The sequence below is a fragment of the Canis aureus genome, chromosome 36 (genome assembly GCF_053574225.1).
Source record: "Canis aureus isolate CA01 chromosome 36, VMU_Caureus_v.1.0, whole genome shotgun sequence".
In the NCBI taxonomy this organism is placed as follows: domain Eukaryota; kingdom Metazoa; phylum Chordata; class Mammalia; order Carnivora; family Canidae; genus Canis; species Canis aureus.
This window is the reverse complement of record NC_135646.1, coordinates 13,123,075-13,136,595: the sequence shown is the minus strand read 5'-3', so window position 1 is coordinate 13,136,595 and position 13,521 is coordinate 13,123,075. Positions and strand designations below refer to the sequence as shown.

General features: G+C 39.1%; 1 protein-coding gene across 14 annotated transcripts in view; it reads left to right on the top strand.

Moving 5' to 3' along the window:
- UNC80 (unc-80 subunit of NALCN channel complex) overlaps window positions 1-13,521 on the top strand; it is a 215,487-nt gene that overhangs the window by 171,393 nt on the left and 30,573 nt on the right. For all 14 annotated transcript variants that reach the window (XM_077885391.1, XM_077885394.1, XM_077885390.1 and 11 more), the window contains 5 exons: window positions 1,886-2,056; window positions 5,052-5,144; window positions 6,545-6,580; window positions 6,893-7,111; window positions 12,002-12,202. In XM_077885391.1, coding sequence (XP_077741517.1) covers window positions 1,886-2,056; window positions 5,052-5,144; window positions 6,545-6,580; window positions 6,893-7,111; window positions 12,002-12,202 — 720 coding nt within the window. The remainder of the gene's footprint in view (window positions 1-1,885; window positions 2,057-5,051; window positions 5,145-6,544; window positions 6,581-6,892; window positions 7,112-12,001; window positions 12,203-13,521) is intronic.

Below are 13,521 nucleotides of genomic sequence, written 5' to 3'. Positions count from 1 at the left end.
ACATGTAGCAATGGCTAAGTATGAGATAACAGGATGACATCATTGAACATGGGGTTGGAAACAGATGCATACCTAGACTATCTTGTTTGCCCGGTTAAATGTCCACGCCAGCATACCACTGGTTATATGCATTTCAAATAACATCTCTTACTCTGTGACTTATAATTTTACTTGCTTAACATTATCTTTTAATGAACAGAATTCTTCATTTTAATGTAGTCAAACGTATTACAATTTACCTCACTGTTTAGTGCTTTCTGTGTCCTCTTAAGAAATCTTGGCTTAGCCCAAGGTTGTGAATATATCCCCTTATATTATCTGCCAGATGCTTTATTGTATTTACTCTCATACTCAGATAATCCATCTGAAATTAATTTTTAGTATGATGTAAAGTAAGGTCAAAATTTCTTTTTCCCATACAGATATAATAGACAATAGACTGAGCACCATTTATGGAAAAGACTAGCATTTCCCATTGCATCGCAATGTCATCACTGTTATAAATCAAGTGTGGATTTGTTTCAGACTCTTTATTTTGTCCCACATGTCTGTTTGTCTCTCCTTGTGTTGTGGGGTCATGGAGTGCAGCAGCCAGGAAAGAATTCCCTTTTTTTTCCCCCAAGAAAGAACTCTTAAGATGTTATATGATGCAGCTTAGTAAGTTTATTTAAATAGCATGGGGACAGGATCCGTAGTCAGAAAGAGCTATACTTTTTGCTGTACAAAGCTGGTGATTATATGTTTTGTGGTCAAGGGGGAGGCAACATGCAGGGAGTATTAGATCACAAATATTTTCTTCAAACTTCTCATAAAATTACTTTTACAAGATTTCTCTTGTGCTTTTCATTTAGTTTAGTATTAACTATTGGTGAGATACATAGGCAGTCGTGAGACCTTTTAAGAATGTAGCAACCAGCATGTATTTGATCCCTATCAGACCTCAGCAGGCTATAGATCAGCCTTCTGGCCTAAAGGTGAACGTCTTTCTGCTTCTGTCCCTCACCACTTGCAGCAATATTATGCTGTCTTACTTATTATAGCTTTATGATAAGTCTGATTGGTGTTCTTACTTTTACCTTCAACATTCCTATGTACTTGTATTTAACATGTGTCTCTTATTAAAATGTAGTTGAGATTTATTTTTTAATTATTCACTCCAGTAAGCAGCCATTTTCATTTTCAGTTCTGCATCACAAAGGCTGTTTCCACAAACTAGGGGTGATAGAAAGGGAGGTGGGTGACGGGCACTGAGGGGGGCACTTGATGGGATGAGCACTGGGTGTTATTCTATATGTTGGCAAATTGAACACCAATAAAAAATAAATTTATAAATAAAATAAAATAAAATAAAACTAAGAAAAAAAGAAAAAAGAAAAAAAAACAAAAAAGAAAAACAAAGGCTGTTTCCACAGGCTCTTTCTCAAAAATTGCTTAACCTTTAAGAGGCCAGCCTCCCAGGGAAGGGTTTTAGCTCTTCTAAAATTTGTTTCAGCTGACGAATCACCTAGGAAATCCCCGAGTGGAAGCTTTATTGACCATTGTGATGCTCATTTCTCTAGCTGGAGTACATAGCCCCACCTATCATTATTCTGTTCTTTCCACCAGCTGTATATATGCTACTTTCCCCTCCCAACTAGATCATATAATCAAGCAGAATTTCCTCACTTTTTACTGGGTACTCAAGTAATCAATTAATTAGTTAATTAATTGGTGGCGGTCAACATTTCCAGCAGCTCTACTTACTCTTGACTTGGTTGAGGTGGGAAGGGGGTTCAGAATCAGTCATCACTCTGGAGGTTTTTCATTCTTTTGAACTCCCAAATAAAACACAGCCAACCAAAGTAGAATGTAAAATGTGACTTGGTTTCCTTTCTGTTGATTAAAGTCTTCAGATGCTGATGGTCTTGGAAGCTCTAGTTCCCTGCTATCTCCAAAAGCTAAAGAGGCAGACATCACAAGTGGAGACAGTACCCGCTGCCCGAGAGGAGATCGCTGCCACAGCTGCTCTCGCGACCTCCCTACAGGCCCTTCTGTACAGTGTAGAGGTCCTCACCAGGTAATCCACACACAAATAGTCAATAGCCTGACATGGTATGTGACTGCCAAAAAGAGGAAGAAAAAAACGTGGCCACTAAGAATGTCTAAAACCCTATCGTTATTGACACACACCTGCTGAACTCAGCCTTTTGTGGCTGAAAATTTAAGCCCTTAAGTTGTTTGGGTAAATAATGCTAAGTATTCTGAATAATTAATAATAATAATAGTAATAACAATACCATGAACACATCTGCATATAGCTTGCTGAGCTTCTGTGGTAGTTTTAACCCAATAGTGACTGAATCTTTTATAAAAGGGCCGATGTAGTGAATATGAAAACATGACCTATATTTTTATTAGATTTTATATTATTTTTTGAGATGTGAAATGTCTGTAATTCCAACTAAGCCACCTTTTATTATTTTATTGTTTGTGAAGAGTTGTGTTTTTTTTACTACAATTTCAGAAAATATAACAAACATAAACGACAGAATTTTATTCTAATGCTAGAATTCAGATTCTCTGTGGGGCAAGGCTCAGTGGTGCTGGGTGGAATAGCAGGCTGGGGGATTTGGGAATGGAAAGGTACATTGACACTAGAGTTCAGCCCTAAATAAAGTGCCAAGAAGTTAGTCCTGTCACAGAGGTCTCAGGTGCAGAAGCAGAAGGCATTGAGAGGCCGGATGGGGATGGAGGAGACGGGGCAGACAGAGTGAGAGGAATGGTGAGTGGAGGTAGGAAGCTATGCAGATGGTTGGCTTTCTTTCTCTGTTCCCATCTAAAATGAGCTAGAAGGAGATATTGTTCCGTGGAGTAGAGATAGGGAAGTCTTCTTCTTGGGTTGGTGTCTCTGCCCCTCCATCCCATTTGGTCACATCCTTGGCCTAGCTCCTGTCTGGTATTTACTCCCACCAAAAGACACCAACTTCCTCAGATCCATCTTGCCCTGTTGATGAGCCCAGGCTGAAATCCCTCAGTCCAGGAAGGACTTACCTAGTGTGCACTAGCAAGTGAAGGAGGAAGTAAGATTGTGACTCATTAAGTCAATATATGTTTAGTTTCTAATCATGAGCAACATTGCCAACCTAGGAAGCAGACTGTAGTCCAGAAGCCTTTGGTAGACTGCCAGTGTTGAAGGGTTTGTGGGGCACCTGGCTGAGGAGATGGGAAGTAGTGGAACAGGGTACTATGGCCAGTCGCCTCTTCCAATGGGACCCAGTCCCGATGCTTTGATGTCAGTTTCATGAGAGTCCTAGGAGGAAGAACATCCTAAGGAGAAATGTCACTTATACTCTTTCCTCTACACCTCTCTGGTTATGTCAGTTTTTCCTAAGTGCCACTTTTGTTATTTCTCTTCATATTATGCAATCTCAGTGCTTTCCTCCTTTCCATTCTATCAGGATAAGTCAATTAACTAATCCAAAATTGACTTACCCAAAATTCCACCAAGAGTTATGGATAATATTACTGACATTTAAAATTCTGTGGCTCTAGATATTCCAGAGTATTGAATAGTCTCTTGGCAGAGGGGAGAACTAGCCTCATGGCTCAGCTAGTGATTATTCACAATAAAGTTGGACTTTGCTGTTTTTACAAGAAGATAAGAAGAACCCCATTTCACCTCTACATTCTAATTTCTTTACTCATGAACAAACTAACAGCTAAAAAGGTAGTAACATACAAATAAGTATATTACAACTGTATTAAGGTTAGTTTTCTATTGTTATGTGACACTGTGACACAGTACCACACATTTAGGGGCCTAAACAAAATATGTATTATCTTATATTTCTGGGCAGGCTCAGCTGGTTTCTCTGCTCAGGGTCTCACAAGGCCAAAATGAAGATGGCAATCAAACTGGACTCTTATCTGAAGGTTCCAGGGAAAAATCCACTTCCAATGTCATTTAGGTATTTGGCAGAATCCAGCACCATGCAGCTTTAGGTCTGAGGTCCCCTTTCCTTTCTGCCAGCCAGGGGCCGCTCTCTACCTTAGGAGGGTACTGTCTTACTTCTCATATAGCCCCTTCTTTCTTCCAGCCAATGATGGTGCCCTGGGTCCTTCTCATGCTTCAAATATCTCTGTTCCTAGTGAGGAAAAACTTTGCTTTCTTAAGGGCTGGTGCAATTAGATTTAGCCTATCCAAATGATTTCCCTTTGGCGGTATAACAGCTTGTGATCACTGGGGTGATACTGGGGGGAGTGCAGGGTCCTGGGACCATCTTTAAATTCTCCGTCCATAACAATGGCACAGGAAGAGAAGGTCTAGTGTGATTGTTTAAAGCCTATTTTCCAGCACACCCAGGGTACAGAAAATGAGCATCCTAGAGGCAAGCCTTAAAGAGTTCCTACAAGCAATTGTTTTGAAAAGGTACATCATCCCTTCCATCTCTCAGATACTAATAGAGAGGCAAAGATTATCTAATACTTAAAGTAAACCCTGCAAATATAAAATGGGATGATTCAAATCTATTTCTGGACATCTAAATTACTGACTTATAATAGACACTAATTTACTCACTTCTCTGGGTAGTCTTAGGTATAATTTTGACTAGAGGGAGTTCCTCATTCTTTGATAGTTTTTCAGAAAAATAAGGTCATTGATTACAACATATGTGGTCAAAATGGCAGATACGTCTTTATCTTTTATGTATTATTTAGAACAGTTAACTTCCTGGTACCTGTCAAATTGAAAAATGAGCTCTTACCTCTAAGTAAATCATACAGACTTAGAAGTCTGAGTTCATAAATGTCTGTTTTGAAGTGTCATAGTTTATTACTCAGAACCAAGAAGTAGAAGGGCTTAAATCATGGTATGCTAATAGACCCCTGCGAATCAGTGTTCCCTTTAAAGTGCCTCTCAGAACAGAGATAGCCAGTGTGTGACAGAAACGCCCAACTAGACTCTGTGAGTAATATAAAACTTATGTGAGTTTCCATAACTTGAGGACCTTGTAAATGTTTCCACTTCTGTTGCTGTTGTTTTGTTGTGGTGGTTCCTGTCCCTGTTGCAGGCCCATGACAGCCCCACAGATGAGCAGGTGTGACCAAGGTCATAAGGGAACCACTACAGCCAATCACACCATGTCGTCTGGGGTGAACACCAGGTAATTCACTGGCCTTATTCTTTTGTGGTCTTTCAATTTCATACAACCTGAATCTCAGCTGTTGGGAATGAAAGGAATCTTGAAAATAGTCAATATTGAGTGTGAAACTCTCCACGGAAAAGAACAGAAGGTGAGCATGTAGAGTTATAAGGCTTCTCTTGACATTGTCAGAGAGAAATCCAAGCCACCTTCAGAAATTGGCATTTGTGTCGGTTTGTTTTCATGAACATGCAAGATGTTCTCTGCTGTCTGGGTGGTCTTTGAACTATGCTAGTGTTGTTTCATTTGCCTCCAAGAAAAAGGCAAATGAAACAATAATAATCAGGGGGTGGTTTCTCATTCCTGGGGGCAGTTATACAGGGTCAACTTTCTTTCATCTGGACAGATTTTCCACAGGCGTTCCATCCAAATTTTGACTTAGGGCCTTAAATTATGCTCTCATGGTCATTGACTTAATCTCCCTCCCTAAATATTTTAGTGTAACTCAGACACTGGTTATACTAGTTAATACTCAACACTGCTTCATTCTGTCTGCATTAACATCTAAATATTTTAACATACACACACACACACACACACACACACACACACACACACACATTTAATTAGCTTCTTCCTTCAAGGAAGATTTAAGTAGGACAAACCGCAGATCAGAGAAATAGTTCTCTTTTCCCAGTATGGAGTAGTTAGTAGGGAGATCTTAAGGAGAAACTTCATAATGTTCTATTCTCTCTGAAGCACAGTTTTAAGAATGTATCATCCTTTATATAAAGTTAATTCCGTGCTCATCGTTTATATTAGGAATAAAACAAATACCAAAGCCAACTGTAAATTAGCTGATGTGATGGTTAACCCATGCCTCAGTTTCTTATATTAAGAAAAAATATATATATTTTGAGTGGTATTCAGTGGCTAAATTCAACCACCAGAGAAAGATACACAGAAAAAGAGAGTTTCTAAAGTCCTATTATCAATTAGTCGTAAAGAAGTAAGTCTCCAGAACTGAAAGGAAGTCTTCCCCTGATAGTTCTTCCCCTGATCGCCTGAAACAGAGCACATGGTATTAAAACTGTAACTAGATTCACTTTACTTTCAAAGTTTTTCAAAAGTCCCCTCATTTGGCTACATTCCATGACCACTTTGTATGTATTTCCATAACATGTATTTCTACGAATTATATGCCAGTGGGACAGCTTTCATAGCACCTATGATTGCAGTGTGTACGGTAGCCACATGAAAGAGAAAGATTTTGTATTTTAGGTTTAGTGTATGTGCATTTGTGAGCTTATCAAAATGTGTCGATTCAAGGGCTTTTCGTAAGAAACAGTCCTTAAGAAGCCCTGCCATAGAGCCCCTGTTCTTGCTCTCATCGTTATACAGACTGTTCTTCTGATTTCCAGGTACCAGGAGCAAGGCGCCAAACTGCACTTTATCAGGTACAGAGAAGCAAGCCCTGATTTCATACTAATTCTGACATCTTGTAATGATTGCCTTTTGAGCTGGGTTATAGTTCCCATTAGATTTCATTTAATTAATGCATGACATACTCTTTCTGGGTACATCCTCAGGAAGTGGCTTGTGTAAAGCCACTGCAATTTGGGATGGCAGGAAAGAAAGTTTACCCTGCAGACCAGGTTCTCCTCATTAATGTATATGATACATAATAGAAGGAATCGTACAAAACTCTCTTCTCACAGTTTCCACCCCCACCTTTTCAGACCCCCAGTTAACCTTTTATAATTCCCCAGGGAGAATCTTCACTTACTGGAGGAAGGGCAAGGCCTTCCCAGAGAGGAACTGGATGAACGAATTGCTCGGGAGGAGTTCAGAAGACCTCGGGAGTCCCTGCTGAATATTTGTACCGAATTTTATAAGCACTGTGGGCCAAGGCTGAAGATCTTGCAAAACCTGGCTGGGGAACCTCGGGTTACTGCCCTGGAGCTGCTGGATGTGAAGTCACACATGAGGTATCATCCTTGCTTTCCCTGCTTCTGAGTGTAGCTGCAGCTTGGGATGTGGTTTTGGGGGTGTGGGGGTGTGGGGAGGCGATATCTCAGGATAAGAGCTTGGATACTCAGAATGATTTGTTTCTTGTGGCTTGGATGCATATCATATAGGGCCATCTAGGAAAATGTATATTAAGTCTATCAAAAAGGATCTCAAGGTTGGCAGGGGGGAAAACTCTTAAAGACAGAGAAGCATAGTCCAGATATTTGCTCCTCAATAAAAGAGAGGAAAAGGGAAATTTCATCATCTAAATTTGTATAAAAGTAGCCTTCATCCAGGTACTATTTATTGCCCAGATTCTGACTTTTTACAAGAATCCATTTCCTATCATCTTACATGGAAAAAAAATTCAATACTGCTTACTGCCCAAAGACTTGCTCTGTTCCTACACGACCTGTGGACTCAGTAATGAGCCCTGCAGGGAAGTGAGCAGTTTTAACTCTGAGCCATTTTGCTTGGAACCCTTTTATACAAATTGTGCATGATAGCCTTCCAATGTTTCGAAAAGAAAAAAAAGTGTCCGGTGGAAATTCTGATCTGGATGAGGCCAGTCATCGTTTAAAAATTTTTACTGTTGGTAGGCCGGGGAGAGGCCCTAGAAACGTGTCTCTGTGCACTCATATTTCCTTCTTCCTGTGGTGATGTCACATCTCACTTGTTGCGTAAACCACGAAGCCCAAAGCCCATGTCTGTATTCTCAGATTCTTAAAAGAAACATGATTCCAGATCTTCCACTTAGATTTGTAACAATGTGTAAAAAGTCATAAAAATCCCTTGAAAGAAAAATTCCATGGGTAACAAAATATTCACTTGAAAAGTTTAGTATCCTCATAAAGCTAAAGGTAGAGTCAGGTTCTAGCCATTCAGGAATAACACTGCTATTTGGCAATACATCCCACTTCCCTGATTGTTATCAACTTTTTTCTTAAAATTATCCCTTGAAAAATTTAGAAAGTACGAAGTGAGCGAAAATGAGAGTCTATAAATGTAGAGAGAAGACAGACTCTTTCTCCTCCAGGCTAATTTCACATTCTCTGAGAGGCTGGCCCACACCCAGGACTCCAGAGTTTCAAATGTGTTCATGTTCCCACCGTACAGTAATGGGGAAGAGCTTATTTCACACTGAGAATCTCAGCACCTACACTGGGGAGGGGGAGGAAAGTTTGGAGTATTATGAGCCTGTTGCCATAGCAACCAAGTGCTCCATTCAGTCTCTCTCTCCTCCTTTCCCACTGATGATGGCTAGCTGAACCAAGTAATCCTGTGAACAAAGCAACATCACAGGATCAGACTATCACTTCTACCAACCGCCATTTTGTGGGCAGAAAGGGATGAGATTCCTAAAAGATGGATGAGAGAGAAAGAGGAAGATCAGGATCATGGGTTAGTAACCGTCCTTTAATTCAATCATTTGTAACTACTTAAAGCCTTTGGAAGAAGAGGAGAGTGTTAGTTAGATCTGGAGCTCTCAAAAAAAAAAAAAAAAAAAAAAAAAAAAAAAAAAAAGATCTGGAGCTCTCTCCAGAGGCCAAACCCTGTTAAAAGATTAAGTGGGCTATAGTTCAAATGACTTACATCAGTGTCCTGGCACTGAATTGATGGAGTTCAACAGATACTAATGCTAATGAGCATGATCCAAATACTATGCTAGACGCTGGGAATGTAAAATAAAGTCCTGGTCCTCACCATGACCACGGTCTAATAGAAGAAGCACGCATAAGAAAAGAACCACAGTGCATTGTTGCGAGTACTATATACACCATGTTTGTCTATCTATGTATTTATTAATTTACAAAATACTTAAGGCAACTTAGAAAATTAAACAGAGGGGGGGTGCCTGGGTGGCTCAGTCGTTAAGTGTCTGATGCCTGATTTCAGCTCAGGTCATGATCTCAGGGTTGTGAGATGGAGCCTACATCAGGCTTTGTGTTCAGCAGGGAGTCTGCTTCTCTCCCTCTCCTACTGTGCCTTCGCACACTCTTTCTCTCCCTCTCTCAAATAAATAAATAAAATCTTTTTAAAAAAGAAAATTAAGCAAAGGGATAGAATATACAAGTTAGAGAGTCAAAACAAAGTAGAAAATTAGCAAGGAAATAATTATGTTTACAATAACATCAATATAGGAAATCTATATGATTTGATCAGATTAGCTGCTATTCATGACCTTAAATTTGATTTTGAGCTTCCAAGTTGTCAGAGCAATGAGGAGGAAATGACCAATTATAAAATCATAGTGTTGGTAAGATAAAAACAACTAGTTGTTTGATAAAAAATTACTTTTTTAAAAATACAAAGAATAAGAAATGTCTCCTGGTTGGTGTTTGCTAAAAGGAAAGAGTGGTGTGATGAACAACACCCGCGTGGTAAATAAAGTGTTAGTTTCACATGGCTGGATGCCTGTCAGTACTGAAAGTTGGCGTAACATCATAATACAATTCATCAAGAGCAACCTATCTGAAGCCAAGATAATGTGATTTAAAAGCACAATTATTTCATTGCCTATTGCAGGATAGGCAGATTTTTTACTGCCAGGAAACAGACTCAATGACCACTATTAATGCAATTTCTCACAAGTTTTTGATTAAAAAAGGACCTGCCATGATCTCTGGCCAGAGATATTCTGTGTTGCTAAGTAGGGATAGACCCATATGCTCTGCCTTGCACCAATCAAGAGGGATAATTTAGGCTTTCTCTTATGAGTTAAATATACATTTGGATACATGTAACCGTCAGAACTATGGACACATAGGTGGTGTTTAAAATCATAAGAATGGGTAGTACCACTCAAAGAGAGAAGATTGATAAAAACAGGAATGGCATGATAGAAGAGGAGAAATTTACCTGAAGTATTTTTTTTTAATTTTTTTATTTATTTATGATAGTCATACAGAGAGAGAGAGGCAGAGACACAGGCAGAGGGAGAAGCAGGCTCCATGCACCGGGAGCCCGATGTGGGATTCGATCCCGGGTCTCCAGGATCGCGCCCTGGGCCAAAGGCAGGCGCTAAACCGCTGTGCCACCCAGGGACCCCACCTGAAGTATTTGATTCAAGCCAAAGCACCAAGAGGCAATCTGTAATCCTGTGTTAGCAAAATATATGGCTGACTGTAAGGATCTCTGATTAGATAGAGTCTCTGCCCTAAGGGAATTTAATGTTTCATTTGCCTAAACCAGAGCTGCCAAAGCAGCAGTATATATAGCAGGATAATAAGGTCCGCAAAGTCTCTCTCACCCTCTCTCTCTCCTCTCCTTGCCTCCTTCTCTTCAACTCTCCCTCTCCATTAGAAAATCTCTTGTGTTCTCACCGGGAAATGACATAGGATTTTTTTTTTTTTTTTTTTTTTTACCAAAAGATTATCTATGTGCTAGTACAGCAAAGATTATATTAAAGGAAATGTTTGTGTTATGCTCAATGCAAATTCATTTTTTAACACCAGCAGGGATTAGAGAAATTCAGGTAGTAATGCATAAAATGACTAAAATTCAGTTCTAAATACTGTTCTTGTGCTTAAAATAGACAGATTGATGCTTTCTCAAGCATTTCTCAATGTTATCTATAAAATAATAAGGGAAAAGAAATATGTGCATATAGACATGCTCTTATCCATCATACGAACTAAAAAGTAAACAATTTTCTGCATGGCACATTTGTGAGAAAGAGATAAACAGAAGAACATACAGGCTGTTTAAAATTATTTAAGACATGCACATTCAGGGATGCCTAAGTGGCTCAGTGGTTGAGCATCTACCTTTGGCTCAGGGTGTGATCCTGGGTCCTGGGATCAAGTCTCACATTGGGCTCCCCACAGGGAGCCTGCTTCTCCCTCTGCCTGTGTTTCTGCCTCTCTCTCTCTCACTCTCTCTCTCTCTCTCATGAATAAATAAATAATCTTTAAAAAAAATAAAAAGTGAGACGGATATGATTTATAGAAAGTAAAGCAAAGTAAGAGTGAGTTAGGATGGTTGAACTTCATGTTTTATAGTTAATTAGAAAATGGTTTCTTTGTAAGGAGACAGTTGAGAAAACATGATACATGCATGAGGGAGGAAACCTTAAATACCCAAGAGAACAGCAAATTCTTGGACTTTGGAACATGTGGTGAATCTGAAGTTTGGCACAAAGAAACCAGTGTGGATACAGTGTAGACAAATAAGAACTCCTGCTAGCCAGGGATCAGATCTGATCAGTGTTCCTTGGGAATATTGAGACACTTTGCCTTTATATCCATTGAGATGGGAATTTAACAGATAATCTTGATCAGAGAGTTGACTTGTTCTTAGTGTCATGTAATGAGATCATAGACACTCAGTATGTATGCCACACAACGCTCAAGTGAAGTGGGCAGTTTGGTATGGGAAGATGGATTATCTTCCTTTGTGATATGGAAAAAAGGGATAATTTACAGATACAGATGAATTGAATTGATGGGATCATGTGGAAAGTTTCTGAATGGTCCCCTTTTCTCAGGAAAATAGAAAATGGTATTAGCAGAGTGTGAGGTTCTATCTGAAACTGTGTTGTAGGACTGAGGGAAAAAGAAAGTATAATTCTCAAGAGGAATAAGTAAGCAGACGAGAGGCCTACAGTAGACCTGCTTTGCAACACTAAGGGTGAGCTTGTGATTGGAAATCATGAATGTTAAATGGTGCTGGTTAGCATGTTTGTGAATTTCTCCCCAGCAAACTTCAGCTCTGTCTCTGTAGGGAAAGATGTAAATTTAACCAGAGGGATTGTTTTCTTAGATAAGATAAATGATAGGGGAAAGGTACAAGGAGTTTGAACTTATGTAAAAATTACTGATTTTAATAATAAACCATGTTTTTAAAAAATAATCTCTGAAAAAATTTAGGTTGGCAGAAATTGCACACTCTCTTCTGAAGCTGGCACCATATGACACCCAGACGATGGAGAGCCGTGGGCTTCGGCGCTACATCATGGAGATGCTACCCATTACCGACTGGACAGCCGAGGCAGTGAGGCCAGCCCTTATCCTCATTTTAAAGAGATTGGATAGAATGTTCAACAAAATTCATAAGATGCCTACTTTGAGGTGAGCTGTTGGTATTACAAGCTTCAAAGTTAGGGTTTGTCATCTTTTAAGATGGTGGTGCAATCCGGAGTTGAACGAATGACTTGAAAGTTTTCTGTTGGTATTTGTGCATAGCTAACCAGGTATATGAATGCATAAGTAACAGGGTCTACGTTTTGAAGAAATAATATATTCTTTAAAATTATATGTGTTCATCTTGAAAAATCTGTTCATATCTTAGCTATCATGTTCTTCATCTGACACACATAAGAAATTCAGTGAGTATCCTTCAATTTCTTTTGAAATAAGGCAAGGTGTGCCTTATGAATAAAACAACTGAGGAGAAAAGAAAAATTAATTCAATGTTCAAAGAATACTGGCTTTAACAGAGTATTTTAGGTATCAGTTTGAGAAGTGACAAATCTTAACAATAAGCAGCCACATAGCCTCTGAGAAAAATCCCAGGACTAGTAACAAATACTAAGTTTCACCATTTCATCTAATTCACAGTGGTATTAAATTAACATTATTACCCTTAATCTCTGTTCAGTAACCTGAAGTATCCACTCTCTATGCAGGGATGCCTCTGAACCAGACTGCCTGGAGATCTGAGTCCAGTTTGGAGACCAATGAGCAGACAGTTCAATTGGTTAAATGCCAATAAACCTACTAACTCAGAAATGTCAAATTTGAGTTAATGAGAACATTTTCTGTCCCTTTAAACTTAACTCCAATTCAGTGCAGCTCTTGCCTAAGAATTTGTGGCACTTAGCATTCAATTTGTTGGAACTTATCCAGGTTTTAGCCTGTGTTCTTGTTCATTTATGCAGCCATCAGGAGTTGTTGGATTTATAAAAAAGAAATTGAAAGATTTCATTCCAGTAATTGATACTTTGTTCCTCTGTTCCTTTTTAGCATGATGAATGCCTACACGTTATTTCAAGATTATTTATTTCAGTGGCATGGAAATGTCTGTCCTTACCACACACCTACTTTTTTTAGTGGCCCCAATGGAACATTTGTGCCTATTGGCAAATGGCATGTCTTCTCATTCTTAAAAGGGTGTGCCAAAATAAATTCTTTTTCTTAAATAACTTTGTATATAAAGATGTCAGACATCTCCATAGGCTGACTCATTTGTCATATAATCAAGCCCAGTTGTAAAGAGCATCATGCTTCCTAAAAGTAGATGGGTCAATTGTAGGTAATTTCTTTGGGGTACATCCTAAGAATTTGAGGTTGCCTTGGATTTAATTTCTTCAGGTGATCTCTGCTCAACAAGGGAAATGTTGACCAAAATTGACCTTGTGTTACTTGAGAATCAGGATGTCAACATGTCC